This window comes from Cyprinodon variegatus, unplaced genomic scaffold (genome assembly GCF_000732505.1).
Source record: "Cyprinodon variegatus isolate N-32 unplaced genomic scaffold, C_variegatus-1.0 Scaffold379, whole genome shotgun sequence".
NCBI lineage: Eukaryota > Metazoa > Chordata > Actinopteri > Cyprinodontiformes > Cyprinodontidae > Cyprinodon > Cyprinodon variegatus.
The window spans coordinates 155,553-179,095 of NW_015150832.1; the positions used below are offsets into that span (position 1 = coordinate 155,553).

Consider the following 23,543-nt stretch of genomic DNA (forward strand, 5'->3'; position numbering starts at 1 on the left):
TAAGGCCTTAGTTTTATTTTGAAGAATTCAATGCCTTTTAAGACTTTTTAAGGACCCGCGGGAACCTTGAACAGGTTCAAAATGGTAATCAATTTATAATGAAATGTGTTGCTAGTTGTAATTCTTAAGAAAAAACACACAAATCTGTCAAATCTGTATCAATAGGCCAGAAAAATTAATAATCAGCCTCACATTTTCCTATCTTTCATTTCTATAATGAACAATTATTGATAAATAAGGAAAAAAACCTTGCTGAGTTGGATTTCCATCAGGACATCAGGGTTCCTTCCTCTTCCACCTCCGATCCGCCCCAAACTCTTCACTTGTCTAACTGGTGTTTGAGATGGAGAGCCATGAGGAGTAGATCTAAGGCAAACAGGGAGGGACAAAAAGCTTAGAGAATTTGTTTACCTTAATGCAAGTTTAAGAGAAACTAGAAAAAATGGCTCACCCCCGGCTTCTAGCAGGAGAGGCAATGAATGCTGCACTCCCAAAGTCTTTTCCTCCATAAAGATGCCAGATAACGGATATCTCCCTGATGAGATAGCGGACCTCTGGGATGGGAAAATTCATGGCTCCCCGACTGGAATCATTTCCTTCCAAAGGCTCACTGAAGTGATTGTTTTTGATTTCCACTGGATCTGAGGTAAGCAGCTTTACCCTAGGTTCCTGGTCCTGATCCTGTAACACACCTCTTAATTAAAGCATCATATTTTTAATTTATAAAATCATATAATTGAGTCAGTAATCCTCTACCTCTCCTCTGGAATCAGGAGTATCGATGATGCAAAAGTCATCCGTCTCTTGGGCAAGGTTGGGGGCAGGCGTGATGAGGGGAGAGGCAAGGACTGGGTAGGTGGGGCTTGCATCTTGGCTTAAATTCCCACTCTCATCAGGGAAGAGGAAGAGGTCTGAGCGAGGCGGGTCATGGTCCTGCATCTGCTCCTCATGGGATCCTACATATGATGAGAAATACAAACAAACATGGATTCATCAAACTATTCTAACCTCTCCAGTCAAACTGCTATTAAAGCAGCTGCTGATTTTCTATTTTTCTATGATTCTAAACAAGGAAGTTGACCTGATTTAATTGGAGAAAAAAATGTGTATACTGCAAAATAAATAACTTAAATTAGTTTTATAGGGAATGTTTGCAATGATGAACACAAAACTGCACAACTGTAAAGTGAAAGAAAAAGGATGATGGGTTTCCACCATTTTTATACTTTCACACTTTAAAAGTGTTTGTATTTAGGTTGATCCGGTAGTTTTGGTACTTCATCCAAACTGTTTTCAGAAGTCACCCTATTTATTAAAAAAATAAATAAATAAAATTATCCAAAGCACAAATATGTGGTCCTGGTCTAGTGAATTATTTCCCAATGAAATCATCTGATATTTGTGGTTTTCATATGACAATAGATGAAGAAGTTCAATGGTTTAAAATATTATGCCCTAAAGGTACCATAAAAACTGCTGGGAAGATAACTGTTTATTTGAAATTTAAAACATAAACTTTTACACATTTAATTTTTAAAATAAAACTACCCCCATTACCAAAACTGAGAATAATTATTTATTACATAATTTAATATCAGAAGTAAAGCAGTGCATAGTTAGGTAGGTTCTCCTTAACTGAGGGAGGTCTGTACCGTTTTGTTGTGGGCAAGGCGCCTGTTGCCCGTCAGACTCCTCCATAGCTTCACTCATCAGGTCCTGCAGCATCTGCTGCTCGTTCTCAGCTAGCAGCGAGATTTGAGATGTCGGCCTGCTGGGAACCTCTGCCTGTCAAAATAATAAAAAAATAAAAAACATTAAACTTTGTTTTTTGAGAGTGTTTTTTTTTAATAGCAATAACTCAAAGGTTATATCTGACCTTGTTTTTCTGTGTGGTGCTGCTGCGCTTGGTTTCTGGTTCCTCTGGGGGCATTAGGTCTCCATAGCTGGCCACATACTGGATGAGGTTCATCAGCGCAGCGCAGGAGTCGGAACACGTTCTAATGTGAATCACGTCACTGGAGCAGCGCAGCTCAAATCTGGGCTCAGACTATCGGCCAAACAAACAAAACCAAATAAAATATCACTGCAGTGAGAAATCTCATTCGGAGTTGGAAAACAAACCTACCAGTTTCCCATCTGGTCCCGGTTTGACAGCCGTAATCCTCAACTCCAGAGTGCCCATGTCTACAACCTTGACGTAGTCTTTTAAATGAAGAAAACAATGACAAAATCTTTACATAAAACACAGTCAAACATCTAATTTAAAATATTTTAAATAAGCTACGGATGGATGGATGGATGGATGGATGGATGGATGGATGGATGGATGGATGGATGGATGGATGGATGGATGGATGGATGGATGGATGGAGACAGTTGGAATGGAAATAACGTATTGAAATTCATATATTTTTCCATAAATCTGTTGTCTTAAAATTTAGCCAGACAGCAAAAAAAAAAAAATCCAAAGGAAGCCACCCAAAATGTTGCCCAAAAAGTCAACTCACCACGTGCTAGATTAACAGAAACAGCATTATTCTTGTCAGAAAGGAAAAGAGCAGCTTCGTCCAAAATTATCCTGCAAGGAAAACTTTATAAAATTAAAACATATTAAAACTGATTTAAAATAAAATCTTTCCAATTACTAATAAAACAGTCAAACCTTAAGGTTGAGGATGAATTGTCTAAGGAGACGCTGCTGGAGATGCTAAATGTTTCTACAAACACCAAAGATCTGAGCGGCAGGTAGAGAGGTCTGACAAGACAACAGATAACTTTAATTTCCATTAAAAATAGTAATGAACAAATCTTTATTAGATGTTGCTGAGATCTGCTTACCTGTAGTCTAATGAGCAGCTCCAAAGATGTAAATGCAGAGTGGTGACAGAGAGGGGAGGGGCGTAACCCAATACAGGCTCAGCAGAAACATTCAGAAAGTCAACGATCTGTTGCACCAAAACATGAGAAAATGTTTAAAGTCTGTAGGTTATAAGGTATCTGTGAACATATCGGCCTTTAGGAACACCAAGCAGCTTGTTCTACCTGATCATACCAGCCCAGATTGGGTGGGACCACCCTGTGCTGCAGTGTGGCTCCTCTCACTCCAACAGCAACCAGGAACTCCTGCAGGGACATGCTTAAAGTCAGCAACAATACCAAAGATGCAACCCAGGATCTTCACTCAGTGTTCTGCAAAAAATATTGTCACATTACATCAAATTACAAAAGTTATATATTATTATTACTCATAATTAACCATCCTCTTGTTTTAAGTTTAATCCCATATAAATGTCTTTCTGCAAATTGAATTCCAGATGTTTTAAGCGCTTTTTTAAATTCACATTCAATAACTTCCACTTTAACCTCCAGCTTATGGATGATTGATTGTAGAGCTTTTCCACCCAAAGGTTACATAACATCAAGTCAACAATGTAACTGAATCACAAAGTTATAACTGAATCACATTTCATTCAGTCTCTTAAGTTGTACTGCAAAAAAGAAATAAAAGTAAATATGATTTCCTTTTTATCCTTCATTAATAAAAACCCACTTGCAAATCCAAACAAGAATATTTGACCTTGATGTTACGCTCTGAGCTCTGTGATGAGATTTTGACAGCGACAGACACCATGCTGCGAGCTTCCAGACCAATACCCTCCGAGGGAGTGGAAGACCTTTCTGAAGAGGTCTCTGATTGGTAGATGATCGGCTCCAGCCAGTGGGGATGTGTCCTGCATGGCAGCTTGATGTCTAAGACATTTGTGCCTCCATCTAATAGTCCTGGGTAGATCAGTATATAGGATAAATGTATATTCATAATCAATAGATGTCCTGATGATAAAGGAGAACTATTAAAAGTGGAGGTGGCTTACCTTGGTGGTACATACAGATGCTGCTGGTATGAAAGCAGACGTAGTGTTGGTCCTTGAAGCCTTCGTATTGACTGACGCTGAACAAAACGGCATTTTTCACCTCCATCCAGAACTCGCCGTGTTTGTTTTTTAGTAAAGATTTATCCTCCTTCTTAAAAAGTAAACAAACATATAAATGACTTATTTTGAAGTTGGGACGAACATAGGAGAATTTTTAGCGGATTTTACCTTAGCGTTTGTCTGAAGAGCCACTAAGCCATGATTGACATTAAGGATGACAGAGAAGAGGCTCTGTGAGGTCTTGCTCTGGGGTTTAGGCTTTTTCTTCTTTCGTGATCTGTAGCCTATATCTGAGGTAGGACAGTAGTAATGCAAGTTCTCCTCCTCTGAGCCACTGGTCTCATCTACAGAAAAAAAAAATGTCTTTAAATACAATTTCACATCACAAATCTAAATGAGAAACAGGAAATTCATCTAAGGTATTTAATATTACCTTCAGGCCCAGTAGAGCGAAACTGGCTAAAGCTGTCTTTGGAGTAAGTGTTAATCAACTGACTGGCAACTGAGAGTCCGACTCCATAAGGCATGTTGTCTACGGTCTCCACAGGGGACGGGGCCGTGGGCTCCCACAGCAGAAGGTCATTGCTTATCCTAAAACATGGAGGAGATTTATTTTTAATGAAGCTGTTTTGGCGTGAAACAAAAGATTGGTATAAAAGTAAGCTGTGGACGCTTTTAATTAGGGGAGAATATTTGTATGGGTGTTGCGATATGATACGTGTGTCACAATATTAAAATGTTATCCCGATATTGCAATATTACTATCTATTGTGAAATTTTACCCAGCTATCAAAATTAAATGTCTAATTAAAAAAAGGAAGTTCTGTAAATGTTCAACAGAAGGTATTGATTGCTCAGTTATTTTGGTATCCATGTTGTTTGGGTTTTGAGTCAGTGTCACAACCGATCCGTCCAGGAAGCACGATCTGTCCTGCACATGAGCCTACAGAATAATAAATCGGGGTCACTGAAAACTATAGAATAACGGTACAGAAAATACTTATTTATATACTTAAAACATTAAAGAATGCTAAACTACATTGTTTAGAAAATATAGAAGACTTTTCTGGAAGAAATTAATACGTTTTACATTCGGTCCATTGTATTGCGTGACGTCATCAACGGACATGCTCAGAGCAGTCACAGTGACGTTAGAAAATGTTAAGGATTTCTTTTATTTATATATTGCTTTTTTTCCGTTTTTAGAATATGCAATATTTATGCAAATACAAAAAGAAAAAAAAAATTATTGCCTAAACGGAAGTTATTCAGTTCAGGTATGCGCAGGATGGATAGTGCTTCCGAGACGGATCGGGCAGTGACAGTCAGTCCACATCTTCCACTGTAACTGCCTGAGCTACAGATATGGCACTGCGCTGCAAAGCTAAAGGGCCCCACAGCGCCATCTGCCAGAGTGGCGGTGCAGAGGTAGCCCATTTTCCTTCAATATTTTCGGTAAAAATGTTTTGTTTTTGTTTTTTAAACAATATTACGAACAGAAAGATTGATATTATAGGCACCAAAAAAATCACAATTTATATCGCCAAGTCCATTTTTTTCCCACACCCGCAGGTGGAGGATGTGTGATGCTGTGAGTGCATTTTTTGTCTGAACACATAGTGAACCTGGATAGATGTTTTAAATGTCCATCTAGTGGCTTTTGATACAAAATAGAAACAGGGCATGGAGTGAATTTTGATCAATCATTTTTGGGAAAGAATAACATGTTTTATAAATTGAAAATCTGAAAGAAAATAAACAAATAATGCAATCCACAAAAAACACTGCCAGAAAGTGTTAAGGGAAAGAACATTTGCTCTTTTAGTGGGATGATGATCTTTAAAATAAAAAAGTTTTTTTACATACTCAAAACAGCCCCATTAGTCCTCGAGATTGGAGAGGATCCAGGACTCTAAACTCTAACCTTAGAAACATACAGAAGACTAAATGTCCCTTTAGCAAAAGACATCAGAAGATGGGAATCCACACTGAATGAATGAGTAGATAAGGATTTACAAACCTCCTAATGGTTGTTATATTTGAAATCTTCTTACACATCCTGTTATCAGTAAAATGTTGCCAGCACTGAATGTGTAACTAGAAAACCCTTCATTCACAATGGGATTAATGCAACATGTTTTAAATATCAGATAAAAAAAAATACCACTGTTTTATTAGACATTTCCATCATGTTGTTGTGTTTATTTAATCTAAATCCTGATAGTAAATGATGAACCTGTTGTGTAGTTTTTCATAGAAAGCCTTGCCGGGCAGCGCCAGTTGCACATTAGGGAAACACAGCTCCAGGAAGAATCGAGAGTTGTTCATGGTTTTTTCCTGGAACTCTGTCATCTCACCAACATCGCCAGGAATGATCATCTGCAAACAGGGGAACACAAACACCTTCTAACCACCTGTTTTGTCCACAGCTCGGAGCTTTGCAAAACATTGATCTTTTATTTGCCTAAGGATTCATCAGTCAAACAAAGTCAAAGTCAATACTTTGACCAGGGAAGGTTCTCGCTCCTGGATGCAAATTTTCTGCACCTGGATAAAGCACACCTGTCCGTCAAATATTAATACCATATCTTTGGCTGCAAATAATTAAATGAAACGGTTTTAAGGGAAAATGTAAAAGATTATAAAAAGTATATTTGATATGTTACTTTAAATAAAAGAGTCTGCTGGTTTAAACATTCTTTATATAGAGGCTTGTGCCTCAAGCCTCATATTCATGTACATGTAGGATGTGTTAGACCTTGTCAGCTGCTCCCTGCTCACCTTTTTCTGACCAATTTCACTTATGTGATCTTTCAAAATAACGTAGATTAATCAGTCATGGCTATATGATGTGTACATCTAATAAAAAGGTAAATTCAGCCATGGCATTTAGTTATCTACAACAAAAAACAGATTGTTAACAGAAGAAATGGAGCCTCTTATTTCTGTCTGAGAAGAAAAGTTACAGATTAACTCTTTTTTTTACTTAAATCTAACTCTGATAAAAAAAATTCTTCATTAAATACAAAAATTATGTCTTTTAGTACATATGATATCTCTCTAAAGATGAAAAATTATGACCTTAGATGGAGACTGACATGACCCCTAGTGGTGATGTTGAAGACTCCTAGCTAAAATTTTATTCTGCTATTTTATTCGGTTGATCCTCTTTTTTAATCACACTTGCAACTACTTCATAGGTCAGTATTGTAGTCCTTCTTCTGACTCAGTACTCATAAAGTACATCTTTAAAACCACTCTAAACCATTCAGTTTTATCTGAGGCTGCATGTTTCCTACTGGAAGGCGAACCTCCTCTTAATTTTCATTATTATTCAACGTTTAAGAAGTTATTTTACTAGACTGCCCATTTTTTTATCTATTATCAGATTGTAGGTTGAATGTTACCGCATGGGAGACTAAAGCTTATCCCTCCCTGCTTCGATTGCCTCCACAACCTTCTCCCTGACATGTCCACTGTTTTATTTTTATTTTTCTTCATATCTTTTGTTTACCAACACTCTCCAACAATCCTCTGGAACCATCATACATCAACTCTTTTTACTAACAAAGTCATCTATGAAGACAGTGCCTTTCCCTAAGAGAATATGGAGGGAGACAATCAAAGAAACATTTCAGTTTATTTTGCTAATGTAGAAAAAAGGGGGAAACGGAAACATGATGACATGAGTGTAAAATGTTCGGATTAAATGTAAGGATTATGATGCATTACGTTTCACTTACGACTCACCTCCTCGTTTTCATACATAACCCTCCGAGAAGAAAAAGGTGACGGCTCTGGTTTACCAAAGTCACACACATCCTTCAATGAATGAGCGGCCCCCTCCTCCTCCTCTTCCTCAAGTGAATGGTCTTCGGCCCCCTCGTCATCTTCAGCAGTAGCACGCTCCAGGATCGAGTGGACCGTGGTGGGATTTATCTTTAGGACAACCCTGCTCAGAAGAAACGATCTATCACTTCAAGTCAGAGCCCAATGGAGTTCTCCGCCTGCTGCATGGATGTACCTCGGCCAATCAAATTTCACACTCTCTGATGTCATCATATCTCCTTCCATGTTGTGGGACACTCTGATGAAACGAGCAGCGGGTTGATCTGGCTCCTCCTTGAACTTTCCTGCATCAAAAAGAAGAAAAAAGTCAGCATAAGTCCTGCGATCATATTTTCTTTCTTCAAGTGGAAGTCTGACAGATGTACCAGTGAGCTCCTTGAAGGTGAGCTCCATTTTGGTTTGGTTGGGTGAGTTTCCACCAACAAACTCGGTTTTCATTTCCAGTTCCTCCAACTCAAGAAAAAGCACTTCTTTCTGCAGGGACTTCTTGAACCAGGGCCCTCTCTCCTGATCTGAACGCAGGTCGGGGATCGGGAAGAGCACAGTGAGGCCGAGCACCGGAGCACTGACTGTCACTGATGTGTGACAGTTGGAGGGTGTGTGGGTGTCATCTAGGAAAACCTCTGCAAAGGCTTTGTGCTGAAAAAAAATAAAGAAATAGAAGCTTCTGAACAAACGCCCTCGTTCAAATGAATATAAAAGAATGAATAAAAACCCAGTCGTATAGAGGTGCTGTTGAGGGTCAGCTTCTGGAAAAGCCTGGAATGCAATTTGAATGTTTTGCTGGCTTGGAATGTTAGGAGTATTAGGGACACATTAAGATAAAAGAAATTGGGGGAGGAATTTTTTTGCACTCTACGTCACCAAGTCAGTAAAGTTGAAATGTGGATAATAACATCAGTTGACATGACTAACAACAGCTTATTTCATTATCAGTGAAAGAGACAGACAGACAGACAGACACTTTATGAATCCCTGATAGGGGAAATTTACCTGTCCGATAGCAAAGATAAAAAATATAAAATAGGATAAAAACCACAAAATTTGATGTTTACGCAGCCCTTTTACTCTGTTGCAGGAATAAGGATGGTAAAATAACCATATTTATTTCACATTTATTTACATTATTTAATACAAGCACCCATTTCTATTGTAGGATCAGATAAAAATGGGATAAAATAAAAAAAAAACAGAAAACAATCAGTTAATGAAGCACTAAGTATTTTTTTACTGGTGGTCTCATTAAGAGACCTTTTAAAAACAGCAGTATTATCTAATGTAAATTAGTGTACAGTTGCCTTTTTTACTGCAAATTGCTACTTTTCTCCAAGTCAGTGAAGTGTATGTCTGCCTTAAAACATTCCGTAAATGTTTAAAAACAATCCACTAAACTTGGTTTCCAAGGTTTGAAGACGTTTCGCTTCGCTTCCCTTCTCAATTCAAATGAGAAAGCTTCCTGGAGGGGAAGCGAAACGTCTTCAAACCTTGGAAACCAAGTCCAGTGGATTGTTTTTAAACTTTTACAGAATGACTATGACCTGGATGACTGAGAATCTTCATCAGCATATTGCCTCAAAACAGATTTTTAATTGCTCTCATTAGGCAAGTTAAATATCAATCGATCACTCTCAAGTCACAACAGTAACACTGACAGAGGTAAGCACATAGGATTTAAAAGTCCGACAACAACAATGCCAGGTCTGCAACAGTTATGCATCCTTGTTTTTGTTTAAGGTCTTGCAAAAAACAGTAAATGCCTTTCCCTAATTCACTCTTGTTGGAGCCCTGTCCTTCTCTGATTCTCCTTTTCTTTTCCTTCCTCTTCTGACAAGGGTTTTCTTTTCTGGCTCTTCTATGTCATAGACCTCCACAAAAAACAAACAAAACTGTTCTGTTTGTAGAAAACTGTAGGTATGTGGCTACTGAAGCCAATAGCTTTATATCTGGTTACAGCTAAACTGTTCGGCTTACTGCGATAACAACAACACAGCTGTAAGGCCAACCATGCGTCGGTGGCACAGAAAGTTCTGTGGTTTTCCAACCAGCTTAGATTAACATGAGAGGGACTTTGAAGGGGAAACATTTGAATAAATATTATCAGCCTACCAAACTGAGGTGTTTGTTGTAAGATGTATATAAGTGGGAGGCCATCATCTCAGTGGAAGCTAATTTTTGAGGCTGCAGCAGAGAGTTGAGACGGTCCACGATGCTGATGTCCAGTTCGGAGCGAACAGGGCCCAGCTCCACCCGGATCTCGGCTTTCCTCGGTATTGTGCTGAGACGCACTTGACCTGCCTGAAAAGGAGACGGGAAGAGCGTGAGCCATGTAGAAAAGGTATCATACTAATGTGTTTTTTTCTTTTGCGATTCAAAGGTAGTCACCTGAGGACCTCTGCGTTCTGCTAGCTTGTAGAGCAGGTGAAGGCAGGTGGAGACAGATGAATCCTCACTGGCTGGGGTCTCAAATGTAAGGAGCTGAAATGTGACAGGATGGGAGTTTTGAAAAGAAAAAGGACTTTTTATCTGTACTGGAGAGGCAGCGTTGAAACAACAGAGAAAGAAAAGCGAAACACTGACCTCGGTGTACTGGATTCCCCTTTGGCTGCCGCCAACAGCAGCTTCAGAAGGGAACAGACACTCTACGAACTCCATCTGGTTTAGAGAGATGTCAGTCCTGAAAGTCCGAATGTTTGATCCCTGACAGTGCTCATAGTTTATCTTCAAACCCTGACCGACAAACCTGTAATCAATGGCCCGTGTTATTTTAACAGATACTGGCTTAGTCGAGAAAGAAAGAAAGCATTTCAAACTGTTAAAAATACCCGCAAACTGTGTTTACCTCAAATGATCATGGGGGCACGCCTGATCAAACATTGAGCGAGACTGAAGGAAAGCATCTGGAGAAAGCTGGCCTGGACCCTGTGTGCTGAAGAACTGTCCGGCAACAGGTCCAACAGGACCGGGGGCTGCGTGTGGCGGTGGCAGGGGGTCAATGTGGAGGACAGAGACAGCAAAGCCCCTTAGCGACAGCTTCAGCACCAACTCTGGCCTCGACTCATCCCCGTGTGTTTTGGTAGAATGGGCTTAAAGGAAAACAATAAAAATGTATTCCAACAGCACCAAACCACTGACAGACAGCTGTTATAAGTCCAGGTAGATTAGCTATCAGTTTAGAGAAGTGCTTACAGGTTTGTCTCAGCAGTTTCTGAGGGAGCTGCGAGTCCCGCGACTGGGCTGAGGATTCATTAGTCCGCTTCTCTGTTTGTCGCGGTACGTCCATATAGTCCTCCCACAGAGCCTTCAAATACAGGACAATTAAACATGTCAATAACTCACTGAGAAAATGTTAATAAAAACAATAAAGTAGGCTTTAACTTCAATAAGATGGGCACTGTGGCCTTTACTGGATGGAGGAGGGATTACAAACAGTATGAACTTTATTTACACCATTTTCTGGCCGTAACCACAGCAGTGTGTTACAGTGAGATTGTCGCAGATATTTTTGAATTATAACTAACATTGAAGGGTGGTCTGTGCTATGTTATTCCACGCCACAACACAAGAGAGATAATCCTGAACCAGCTGTGGGTCTAGATACGGCCGAGGCGGTGAGGAAGTGGGGGCAAGTCTGAGCGACAACAAGGGACATGAGGGTGAAAAAGAGCAAGGACCCAGGTGGAAAAATGGTCCCAGCGTTCCCGCAAACCTCGCTCTTCTAGCTGGTCAAACTTTAAGAGTTGTTTACTGCAATGGTGGTCATACAAACAAAACAAGTCGGTAAGGTACCAAACAGGAAATACGCATAGTGTAGAGTGGATGGAGAATTGACCAATCAGAGGCCGCCTGTCTGCGGCAATGTCTTTGGTCATCTACAATTTTGGAGAAGTGCACCAGAGTGTCTGTGGAAGGGGCGGAAGGACATCTGTGTTCACTGCGACACACACGCAGACCACCTGGTTTCTGAGTATAAATCAGCCTTTAAGCTGTACTGCAAAGGGGATTTGTATACAAATATAAAACTAATTAGAAAAATGTGGATTTTGAAACCATTAAGTTCTACAAATCTTAAAATTTCAAAGATGAATCTCACAAGTTACTACTAAGGTTTTGTTATGAACATTTTCTTTTCTTTGAGTTTGTATAGAAACAGATACCTTCTTAGAGGAGAGCCCTTTAGTTTAAAACTGTTTCAAAAAGTTTAAAACTGCAAATTAATCAATAAAGAAGATTTATTTGAGGGGGGGGCTCACTGTTGCATTTCCAGATGGAGACTCTCCAGGTGAGGCAGAGTAGTTGCTGTTTAGAGACAAGTCCAAGTCGACAGTGGGCGGTTCTCCAAGAGGAGGAAGGGATGATAAGCTGTGCGACATGTCCATGTCAGCCATGGAGAAGAACACATCATCTTCAAAAGAAAAAAATAATACAGTTAAACACAATGCATAGTTTCTGTTTTCAGGCTCACTTACAAAGAGCCATCCAGCGTAACTTTATAAATGGTATGTTCTACCTTCTGACTATAAATATGAGGTGAAATGTGATGCAACATCCAAAATAAACACTAGTGTGACTTTCATTCAATGTGATTAAAAGCGAAGGTGGATCATCCAGTTCATGCTGTATAACAATGCCACAGAACAAGTGTTTCATCCAAACCTCGACTTGACACCGTTCTGGTTGTCTGGCTGTCAAAGAGTTCTGGGTCTGCGCCTGGAATGCAGTTGTCTCTCTTTAGACACCGGTTCAGTTCCAAATGGAGACGATACTCGTCTTCTTGTTGCATGGGACGGTTTTTTCTGTCCTTGTTCCATTCTCGTGCCCCTTTAATGAGACGAACAGGCTCTGTTATTTCCAGATGACACCATAAAAAGGGGTCTCATTTGTTTTTTAAACATCTGATTCTCACCTCCACCAGAAAAAGCTCCAAATAAATCTAAGAGTAGGTGGACTTGTCGTGGGGACAGCAGAATAAGTAACGAATCAATGTGTCCAACAACATCCAGCTAGGAAGCAATACCAGAAAAACAGAAGTATTAGTTTTACACTTGTGACAAAAAAGTACATCTCTACTCTTTTCAATACAGAGTTTAGTTCTTTTACCTTTGCACCAGGCAGAGCAAGGTTGTTTTTCAGAGTGAGGGACAGCTCAATTTTACCACTAAGGCTTCCAACTTGCACCGTCTCAAAGGGAGCTGTGGAGGACAGCGGCTCTGTAAACTGTGGATGGGGCTCACATATAATTTTAGGATTCCAGCTGGGGGAGAGTTTTGGCTCGGTTTCCTTCAAAATAAAAGATTTGTGTGTTAAAACATTGTTTATGGGCAACTCTCTAGTATCTGAAATACTGTAGACACCAACCGAAGGGGTGGGTGAGGATCTGCCATCGCGAGACATGACAGAGAACTCATCCCAGAAAACAGTGATTCCTTCCATCTGCATGTTTTTATGTGCGAAAGTGGTTGGCTGATGCACATTCACACTTGGGGTCTCTTCCCCCGTTTCATCGCAGTACACAATTCTGCACACAATTACAAAATCGAGTCAAAGAAAGACCGGCTGTCTAACGTTCAGGATATAATTTAACATAATTCATGCTGTGTACATTTATCAAGTGTTTACACCCCTTGAACATTAGCCTTTAACATGCGTCTGATGTCCACACTTTATAGAATGGAAATGATCTGAAAGCTGTACAAAATGAAATTTTGTTTTGCATACACTCTGTATACAAAATGACAATAAAAGTTGTCTAAGTGTAAGGGTCCAAAATTAATTGTTCCCAAAAAGAGATGGAAGGAAAATGATACAGAGTTTAAAACACCAATTTGCTATAAAAATCTAGAGCGGCATGAATATTTCTCCATCCACCTGTACACCAATGCCGCCCAAATAAAACCCTGTGCAACGAAATGCATTCAAGGGACATTAGGATTTTTAACAGCTCAGAAAGCTCTGCTCAATCCAAATCAATGACGATACTCTGAGCCATGTATACTTAGAAGCTGGGCAGGGAGGGCATTCATAAAATAAGCAGCTACGTGGGCTATGCTGACTCGAAAGGAGCTTCAGAGATCCAGATCAAACTGTTAAACATCTACTCCACACATCTGGTCTCAATCTAGAGTAGCAAGAAAAAAATCCATTGTTAACACAACATCACGAGAAGTAGGTTTTAATCTTTACGACAAGCCAAGTATGCAACAGCAAATATATGGAAAAAGTGTTCAAGTCAGGAACTTTTCAGCCCAAAGGCAAAACTCAACATTTAGAGAAAACCCACGGCGGTGGCAGCATCATCCTGAGGGATGCTTTATTTTATTATGTTTCAGTAGGGACAGGGAAACTATTCAGAATTCATTATAAGACAGCTAAGGACAGATAAACTTTAGAAGATAAAAATGCAGGACTATGGCCCTAAATATACCAAATGAGCCCTAAAAACCACACAGGGTTTCATTAAGTATAAATTTTGTGTTAAAATCAGTCAGTTACCCTGATGACACTTCAATTTGAATGGACAAAAAAAAATCTCTGAATGTGCAAAGCTTTTACAACAATTTATACAAACTCTTAAGGACATGTATCATTTTCCTTCAAGAACACAGTTACACACTTTCTGTTGGTCTCTTATATGAAAAAATATATTATGATAAAGTGGTTGTAATCTGATTTAGACAGAGGTGGATAATCCAGGTCCCAAAGTTGAAACAATGCATAGATTCCCTTCATCTTCTTCACTACACCAGGTGATTAATTCCCAGTCTGTGTTGAGGAGCTGGAAACACAAATAATTGGAACTAATCTCTGTGATGCTTTTCGCTTTCTAGACCTCAGTTATCCACCTCTGGATATAGATACTCTTAAGGACACTTCTCTATCCTTGTGTGTCATCAACACAGCTACCGGTACTTACTTTCCAATTCTAATTTCAATTGCAATTCCAGTTTTAGAATTTTCTGGAATGTGTTCAACTCGCAAAACCGTATCCAAAAATGTCACTTTGACTCGTCGCAGAACTGAAGGAAAGCCACAAAAAAAAAAAAAAAAGTACATCCTTGTTATTGAATTTTTCTCTTGAGAATGATGAATGCAGATAAAATAGAGCGAAAACATACCTGTTTCTATTGTCTCTGCAAACTTCTCTAATCCTTCGAAAGGCTGAAAGCTTTCTCCCATATCATCTGTGAGCTTTTGGCTCAGGCATTCCTTAGCGAGCTGCATGCTGCTTGTCATAAAACTGGACCAGTACATGGGCTCGGTGCCAGATGCTGAAGGAAGATTTTCATACATGAAAACAACCCGTTTAATTAAGCCCCTTCCAATAACATATTTCCTCTATCAGGCATATGCAATAGACAGACAAAAAGGAGTCTGCTTACCAACTCTAGGCCTTGGTCTGAGCACCATCTCCAAACCCTTCACCTCCAGGGCACAGTTTTCCTGTAGTAGCGCAGCCCATGGAACGGTCAAGGATATTGTTTGGATGAACCCTGCGATTACCTCAAAAGGGGCATCCGCTGTCTCCAGGAGCTCATTAAGAGACTATAAGACAAGATGGGAACCATTTTTAGTTCCTGTTGCAGTCATTGTTGCAGATAATAATTTCTGGTTTCCATTTTTATTCACTTTAACAAAAAATGCTCCTAAAACTGTCAATTTCACACAATGCATACCCATTTATCGAGTGGTACTTGTGCAAGTGACCCAGTGCCTTGGTAGAGATCAAGGCTGAGCTGATCCAAGCTCAGTTTCTCCTGCAGAAAATTGCCCAGGTACCGATGCAGGAGGTACCTGCAGGCTCGCTTTTTGATTGACTCTGAAAATGGCCAAGGCATCTTAACTTGGTAGTGGAATAATGCGGGGGGAATGAAATGGGGGCTTTGTGACTTTGTTATTGTTATACAAGCTATGAAGGAATCACTGATTTTACAGTCCTGTCATCCTGTCGATTTGAAGGTCCTGGAAAAAGGTGAGCTCAAACATCCTTCACATCCCAAGACCTGGGACACGCTGGAGGATGTGTTGACACTCAGAGATGGGTGTGGGAATCGATCCGACTCCAGTTTGCTGCACCTACACAAATGAAAACACATTTGTTATCTGACACCAAAACGTGTTTTAACCTGCCTTATAAATCATAAACAATACCCTTTTTATCTGTTTATACATACGTTTTATTAATAAACGGTCCCGGATTAAAAGCGATATGGCAGACTATAAACAAACAAACAAAAAATAAACCATTTTAACCTCTGTGTGTGTGTACATAGTATGCCCCTACCCCTCAAACTCATAAATGTGCTTGCGAAATCGCTGTTAGCGTCGCAGGAATGAAAACAAATCTATGTCGGATTTAGCTCTGCTAATAAAAACCCAGCTGTCATTATCCAACCAGACATTTGTTTCGAATACCGGTCAGACAAAGGCAAGAGACGTCAAGAGACTTAGCTAACTAGCCGGTTAGTAGTGATGTTTAGCGTAGGGAATATACAGAAGCTACAGCATCCGGTGGCTAACGTTTAGCTAAGGTTATAGCATTGAGCTAGCTAGCAATGTAGCTAAGCTAAAATCCAATATATCCCTTTATAAGCCATTTCACATTGAACATTTAATTATATATATACAATTCACACAAACATATATATGACACGTGCTGTGATTTTATTTAACTTACAAAAAAACAAAAAGCAAGACATTAAATCAGCAGGTAAGTTACCTTCTGACTGAGATGTTTACAAACACTTTCATGACTTCGCACCACTGGATGATGCTGCATTAGAGGTACCTGGGAAATAGGACATTCAAATTCAAAAATAGATGTTTTTATGCCATAAACTATTAAAAAGAAGGGTTTGATCTTCATAAAAATGTTTTTAAATTGTTATCTGCTCTTTTTGTTTTATCTTAATTGTTTGGTTAAAACTCCTATTTTACGCTCCCTTTAATTGTCGGTTGATTTTGAATGCAACACAATCTCTAACCACTCATGGTTCGGTTGGAGCATGATGTCATATCGTGGGGGGACCGTTATGCTCATGGGGGTTCTTTTTACCGATGCAGATTCCTATCGAGCTTTTATGAAGTAAATAATCGCTATCAAAATAACAAAATAGTGGAAGGAGACTTCACCCTCTCTCCAGGCTGTTATAATTACTATTTTGAAGGTTAAGGAGAAACTGGTTGTGTTGGTCCCTCCCCACTCAGAGCTGCTCAGAGAGGGGCTGGAAGCTTCTACAAGCCGGAAGAAGAAAACTAACGAGGAGGTGAGCAGATTAAACGCACTTAACCTAGTCAAAAATGGATTTCTCAACTTCAAACCAAATCGCAGCTCTTTAATTTTATTTAAACTGAAAGCATAGTCATGTTTAAAATCTCGAGAGTTGCAAGAATTGCAATTTAAGTGTTATTAGGTTTTCCTCTATTGAATGGTGGAGTTAGCCCCACTTTTAATTCGAAAACAGGTGATCAGTTTACATGCCTACATTTCATAAAGCAAATTTAAAAGAAATATAAAGTAATTTTCATTTTATTGACGCTCGTGTTCAAATGTTCGTCTCTTTCTTTAGTGTCCACAAGATGTCGCTGTTTCAGCTTTTATCAATTACATTTAGTTAAGAAGATTCACACAGTATTGTAGTAATTACACTATATTACCTTCTTTATGTATATTGTACCTAGAATCCAATATTATAATTAATTTACATTATGTAAATACATTACTTTTTATAATTAAAATGTCAGTATTACAACACTCAATATTTAGTATAGATGAGATAAAGACTACAAAAGTTATATTTTGATTAAAGTACAATTTATCTGACAAAAGTTAGTAAAATATACAAATATAATGGCTCCTCTGTCATTTGTGTTTTGTGGAGGTTGTCTGCACATGCACTCTTTAAATAAAAATCTAAGACTTAGGATAAATTGAAATAATATTAATTTAGAAATTGTACCAGTTATAAAGACTTAAGAGAAAGTATGCATAGTTTTATCCCTTTTCTTATAGTTTGTCATGTTGCAGCCAAAAGCCTTGGTTTAGTTTATTTGAATATGTCTGTGAGAGGCCAGCACATAGTTTGGCTAAAGGAGATTCAATCCATTTTTGTATGAGCTGTATGTCTTTCATCAACTGGCATAAAGAGCTGATGAAAAAAAAAAAAAAGGGCAACACATTGTAAAAAGAATATTTTCCCAATTGAAAAAGGGTGATAATTTGTGATTCCGTAAAAATTCAAAAAATATCCACTGGACTTGGTTTTCAAGATTTGAAGACGTTTCGCCACATTTTTTGAATTTTTACGGAATGACTATGACCTGGATGACTGAGAACCTTCATCAGCAGATAATTTGTGATGTACGTTTTTTATGGGTTGGTATTTGCCAGCTTTTCATAAATAGAAAGGGAATATTCTGCCTGTTGTTTGCACAAAAGTTCAAACTCACTTACTTACTTACTTACTTACTTACTTAAGTTATTTATTTATTTATTTATTTATTTATTTATTTATTTATTTATTTATTCCGGACTCATGGTCCAATAAATACATACATAAAAATAAAATAAAAATAGTTAATGATAAAAACACAATACAAGTACCATTATCGGTTAAATAGGATCTATGAGAAGACAGGAATATCAGTGTCTCCACAGCTTAGACTGATATCGGATTCCACTACGTGTGGTATCAGTAAGTGACAAAATAATATTGACTTTTCTATATGTAGTCCACAGGTGAGCAGTGTACAGAGAGGTACAATATGCATTAAACAGTTCCACCTTGACTTTATCAGTACATGAACCGAATTTACGAGCAAGGGTATTAGCTTGAGCATACAACAATCTACATTGTCTGCAAATATCATCATCGTCTGACAGATTTTCTGTGATGATGTGCCCAAGATACTTGGTTTTGTTTGTAACACCCAGCACAGTATTTGACAGCAGAAAATCTGGAAACTCAGTAGATTTATCTTCCTTACTCNAAATTGAAATGATATTAATTTAGAAATTGTACCAGTTATAAAGACTTAAGAGAAAGTATGCATAGTTTTATCCCTTTTCTTATAGTTTGTCATGTCGCACCCAAAAGCCACCCAAATTTTTGTATGAGCTGTTTGTCTTTCATCAACTGGCATGAAGAGCCGATGAAAAAAAAAGGGGCAACACATTGTAGAAAAAAAATATTTTCCTAATTTAAAAAGGGTGATAATTTGTGATGTACGTTTTTTTATGGGTTGTTATTTGCCAGCTTTTCATAAATAGAAACTGAATATTCTGCCTGTTGTTTGCAGAAAAGCTCAAACTCAGACTTATTTTCATTCAGCTTCAGATATTACCATTAAAAAACAACTTTTTTTTTAGACAATATGTACAAAAACATCTTGGTTTTGGTTTTTGCAAGTTTCAGCAAAGGTTGTTTGTTTATTAAATGTGATGTTTCAGTCAGACCTGGCTGAAGCAACAGACGGGGGTACAGGTCCTATCTTCCCAACTCTCAAGTCAAGTCCAAGTTCTATGGTTTAAATGTAAATTCATTATGAGCCATTATTTAGATCTTTAAGCCATTGCAGGGCCAGTGACTATTTACATCAGTCTATGGATGTAAGGTGGGGTACTTATATGTTGGAGAATCCTAATGTTTGTAATTTCATGGCCTTCGAGGCAGCTTAAACACCAACTATGAAAACTAAAATATATGTGTCCTACCTACACAAGCACTGTGACTGTAGTCATACCATCTGAAAAAAGTTTTGATGCAGTATAGCAGCTATCTTCATTACAGGCATGCATACATTGCTATTAAACGGCTAGTCAGTGTCAATGTAGTCATCTGTGTTTAAAGAAAGCAAACACCAAGGGACAATGCTGTCAGAAGTGCTCGGATGCAAGTCTTTCAGTAACCTTTATATAGCAACTACTAATAAGGATTTTAAATTGGAAACCTTTGCTTTTCGCATCAAAATTCCAGCTTAAGCAGGAAGTAAAGCAAAATGTCCAAACTGTGGTCAGTAATCTAGTTTTATGCAGGAAACAACAGCAGTAACTTCGCCTTTTTAATTAATTCGCCTTCCAATAATAGAAAACCTGGACCGGTTGGCAGTCTGTCGCACAGACACAGAACCAAGCACACGCACACTGATACCTTAGTGACGCCATTTAACCTAACAGTCATGTTTTTGGAATGTGCAAGGAAGCTAGGGTACCTGGGAAGAACCCACACATACAAAGGGAGAACATGCAAACTCAATGCAAAAAGATCCATTGTGCAGCCCCAGAGCTTTAAGCATTGAGTCTTTTTAAATATAACCAAGTCTATCAAATCTGTGAGTCAAGTGAAAGTTCAAGCCTCTGTTTTCTGTTTCAAAGATATAAAAAAAAACAAAAAAAACTTTGTGTGAAGCTGAATCCAATAGCAAAGATCAGGTTTGTGTCAGTAATTCATTCCCATGTGATCCACGGTGAGTTTTTTAATGCTGTGGTTACAGTCTTTGCTTATTTCCCCTCCCATAAAACGGCTGATTCACTGTTTTTCAATGAGGAAGTAATGAGCTGTTCAGTGTCACTGCTGTTGCAGTCCCTCAGCCAACTGAGCCAATTATGATGAAGCCACATGTGAAGCCATTCACAACCGCTGACGCATACTAAAATGTTAGGTTAGGCTGCAACCTAAAGAAAATGGACCCGACATGTTGCAGCTTGTTCAGGAACTGATTAAAATGGTGTGAAAGTACGTTTGGTGTTACTGTCATTTAGGGCTGCAACTAACGATTCTTTTCATAATCGATTCATCTGTCGGTTATTTTTTCAATTAATAATCAGATAGAGAAAGGTTCCTTTAAGAAGGTTTTAACCAGAATTAAACCAGGTGAAACTAAAACTTTTGTGGAGATCTGGATAAAGCATATTGACAGGAGAGAAGGTTTTTTTTCTTATCTTAAATGCAAAATATTTATATATATTTTGTAACAATTTTGGTATAATTACTGCTCTAAATGGATTGCTCTATCAGCCAAAGTCACGTTTTAGATTCTCTATACTCAAGTTAATGATTAAGCCCTACAATAATTAGTGGTTATTATCATAATATCTGTGGGAAATAAAAAGGTTGGCATGAGGTGCTGCTTCGCTTTGATATTATGACAGTAATGTGGAAATATTTTGATTTATTTCTTTGGGGATTTCAGAAAGAGAGGAGACAACAACTAAACTAAACTCAAAGAAGTTCCTCATTTTAGAAGCACCTGAGGTTTGTGTTTTAAAATAGGCTGAACAGTCAGATGTCTGTTTCACTTCTGTTTCAGCCAAATGAGACCCATATCATGTGGTATGGGAAAGAACATGCAACTCTTTCTTTTCTAAAGATCGGGCTGCTCCCTTATAGTAGCCTCTGGTTTCCATAGCAAAAAAGAAAAACTCATGAAGGCCAAGTTCCACTGCAGGGAGATAGCTGTAGCTGTGCATATAAATCCTGCTGCTCTGTGTTGCAGATGGAGATAGACTGTCCCCCAGAGGAGTCCATAACATCTACGTTCGATGAGGACTCGGTTGAACTGGGAGACGTCAAGGATATGAGACTGGAGGCAGACGCCATCGTTAATGACGTTCTCTTTGCTGTAAACGAAATGCACGTCTCCCAAAGTCTCGCCAGAGCATTAGACATGGCGTACATCAATGTGGAGACGAGAGAGGGCAACCGTTATTGTCTGGAGCTGACCGAAGCCGGACTCAGGGTAGGAGACACTTATTCACAGTTTTTTTTTTTGTAGTTTCTTAAAGAACCAACTAATGTTCTCTCTAAACAGGTGGTGGGCTATGCTTTCGATGAGGTGAATGAGGAGCTAAACACCCAGTATCACGAGACGGTTTACTCTCTTCTGGACAACCTCAGTCCAGGATACAGGGAAGCGTTTGGGAACGCTCTACTGCAGCGGCTGGAAAGGTTAAAGCAAAACGGACAGTAAAAAAGGGACAAACAGCATGTGGGTCACTTTACTGTGGCCTGTCTCACGTGATGCCCAATAACCTAGTTGCCACTACTAATAAAGGCTGCAGAGCCTATCAACCTAATTTTATTCTCAAAATTTCATAACATTGAAGGACTTCATGTTAGATTTAGCCGCTGCTTCAGGCTGGCTGTTTGGGATCTGTTGCAACAGTGTGCTGTTTACTTTACTGTGAAAATATCTTATTTCTTCCATGTGTATTTAGTGACTAAGTGAAAATGCTGCTCCTTTTAAAACTCATCAAAACCAAGCATAGAGAAGCTGTTTCATTTGATCTTGTTCCCCTATTGAAGCTGACCTGATACCTGCTCAGATCTTGCTTAACCAGTTTGTTTTCACCCCAGATCTCCAGTAAGCAGTTGCTGCCTTAACGAGTGAGTTTTTTAACGAAAACTACTAAGGTTCATTGATATTTAGTGTGAGAAGTTTCGGTTTGAACTCATTTAGCTTCATTTTTCAGCATTTTGTTTAGGCTGGAACTGCTTTTCAGTTCCTATCATCTAGTTCACCTAAAGTAGGGCTGAAAAGATTGATTGTGATTAATCAATTATTGAATTAATCATCTAATTTAGTAATCGATTAATCGTTAACTGGAGACTCTAAAACTGACAGAGAAACCTTCCCTTAGAGCTGTTTTGTGTCAAAACTGTAATAATATATATACATATATATATATATATATATATATATATATATATATATATATATAAACATTTTGCATCTAAGACAAGAAAAAAAAACTTTGTCATCTGTCAATCTGCTCTATGCAGAAATTCTCAAGTGGAAAAGTTTTAGTTTCAGCTGTTTTAATTTCATTCGATTTAAATAGTCATTAGTTGCAGCCAAAATCTATACATATGTTTGTTTTTTTGAACGCTTGCATCTCAACCTGCAATTTAAGCTGTACAAAAGCTTTTATTGTGTTTTTTTCATTGAATCATGTGACTCGTTATGCCAGAAATAGCATTTATTGGTCTCCAGCTAAGATTTTAAAGCTGCTTTAAACATTTTTTTACTGTAAATATAACCTGTGTCATAACCTAGACATAATCCTTTAGTGTTGTAAGATTGAGGAAGAAAAACTGCTCTCTTCCTGCATTTATACATTCCCTCCCTTGTTGTTGCCCTTTGCTAACAATAAAATCTCAGAAATATGTCAATTGTGTGCCGTCTCTTTGAATAAAATGTCCCTGTAGGAAACAAAAACACCTTCATGGGGAAAATACATGTGTAGCATTTCCTACTGTTTATATCTTATCATGCTAATTGAATTAGGCTCTACTTGGTGCGTCAATCTATATTTTCTTTTACTGAAGCATTTCCCCCTCCAAACTTTGCAGCATTCTTATTTCTATAGCTGATTAAGCCCAACCAATGAACCTCTTATAATCAAGCAAACATCCAGAGTTAAAGGATCAAAATAAATATGTTTCTAGTTTGTATTCTTAAAAAAATAATTATAAAAATATATTTAACCTGGTGCAAATATTGGACTTGGCTTATTTTAAAACACATTTGTTGCACATATCAGTTACTAGAAATTAAAACTGAAAAGGGCACACTGTAACAGCATAACAGGCAGATAAAGAAAGGTTCAACTACAAACTGAAACAGTCAAAAGCAGCTCGTAACAAATATGCTCTTATCATTGATTTAAAGCCACTCAGGGTTTCAACACTCCTGGAAGTTTGTTTCAGATTAGTCTTTCCGTAAAAGTTCAAAACAATCCACTGGACTTGGTTTCCAAGATTTGAAGAC

General features: G+C 38.4%; 2 protein-coding genes across 2 annotated transcripts in view; one reads left to right on the forward strand and one right to left on the reverse strand.

The window, feature by feature from the left end:
• atg2b (autophagy related 2B) overlaps window positions 1-16,562 on the reverse strand; it is a 24,628-nt gene extending 8,066 nt beyond the window's left edge. Inside the window, exons 1-33 of the mRNA XM_015386873.1 lie at window positions 16,495-16,562; window positions 15,452-15,851; window positions 15,158-15,320; window positions 14,894-15,046; window positions 14,692-14,794; window positions 13,137-13,296; window positions 12,879-13,058; window positions 12,685-12,781; window positions 12,435-12,599; window positions 12,032-12,183; window positions 10,968-11,079; window positions 10,621-10,864; window positions 10,359-10,521; window positions 10,164-10,256; window positions 9,888-10,076; window positions 8,147-8,420; window positions 7,957-8,065; window positions 7,683-7,884; window positions 6,169-6,311; window positions 4,366-4,523; window positions 4,101-4,276; window positions 3,873-4,023; window positions 3,578-3,780; window positions 3,043-3,123; window positions 2,839-2,945; window positions 2,663-2,755; window positions 2,508-2,578; window positions 2,126-2,202; window positions 1,877-2,047; window positions 1,653-1,785; window positions 757-956; window positions 452-681; window positions 249-366 (exon numbers count right to left, since the gene is read on the reverse strand). Coding sequence (XP_015242359.1) covers window positions 249-366; window positions 452-681; window positions 757-956; window positions 1,653-1,785; window positions 1,877-2,047; window positions 2,126-2,202; window positions 2,508-2,578; window positions 2,663-2,755; window positions 2,839-2,945; window positions 3,043-3,123; window positions 3,578-3,780; window positions 3,873-4,023; window positions 4,101-4,276; window positions 4,366-4,523; window positions 6,169-6,311; window positions 7,683-7,884; window positions 7,957-8,065; window positions 8,147-8,420; window positions 9,888-10,076; window positions 10,164-10,256; window positions 10,359-10,521; window positions 10,621-10,864; window positions 10,968-11,079; window positions 12,032-12,183; window positions 12,435-12,599; window positions 12,685-12,781; window positions 12,879-13,058; window positions 13,137-13,296; window positions 14,692-14,794; window positions 14,894-15,046; window positions 15,158-15,320; window positions 15,452-15,613 — 4,833 coding nt within the window. The 5' untranslated portion in view covers window positions 15,614-15,851; window positions 16,495-16,562. The remainder of the gene's footprint in view (window positions 1-248; window positions 367-451; window positions 682-756; window positions 957-1,652; window positions 1,786-1,876; window positions 2,048-2,125; window positions 2,203-2,507; window positions 2,579-2,662; window positions 2,756-2,838; window positions 2,946-3,042; window positions 3,124-3,577; window positions 3,781-3,872; window positions 4,024-4,100; window positions 4,277-4,365; window positions 4,524-6,168; window positions 6,312-7,682; window positions 7,885-7,956; window positions 8,066-8,146; window positions 8,421-9,887; window positions 10,077-10,163; window positions 10,257-10,358; window positions 10,522-10,620; window positions 10,865-10,967; window positions 11,080-12,031; window positions 12,184-12,434; window positions 12,600-12,684; window positions 12,782-12,878; window positions 13,059-13,136; window positions 13,297-14,691; window positions 14,795-14,893; window positions 15,047-15,157; window positions 15,321-15,451; window positions 15,852-16,494) is intronic.
• Window positions 16,563-16,795: 233 nt separating this feature from the next.
• On the forward strand, window positions 16,796-22,040 carry gskip (GSK3B interacting protein). Its single transcript, XM_015386826.1, has 3 exons — window positions 16,796-17,041; window positions 21,270-21,512; window positions 21,585-22,040. Exons 2-3 carry the CDS (start codon window positions 21,270-21,272, stop codon window positions 21,741-21,743), a joined length of 402 nt encoding a protein of 133 aa, XP_015242312.1. The 5' UTR covers window positions 16,796-17,041; the 3' UTR covers window positions 21,744-22,040.
• The last annotated feature ends 1,503 nt before the right edge of the window (window positions 22,041-23,543 follow it).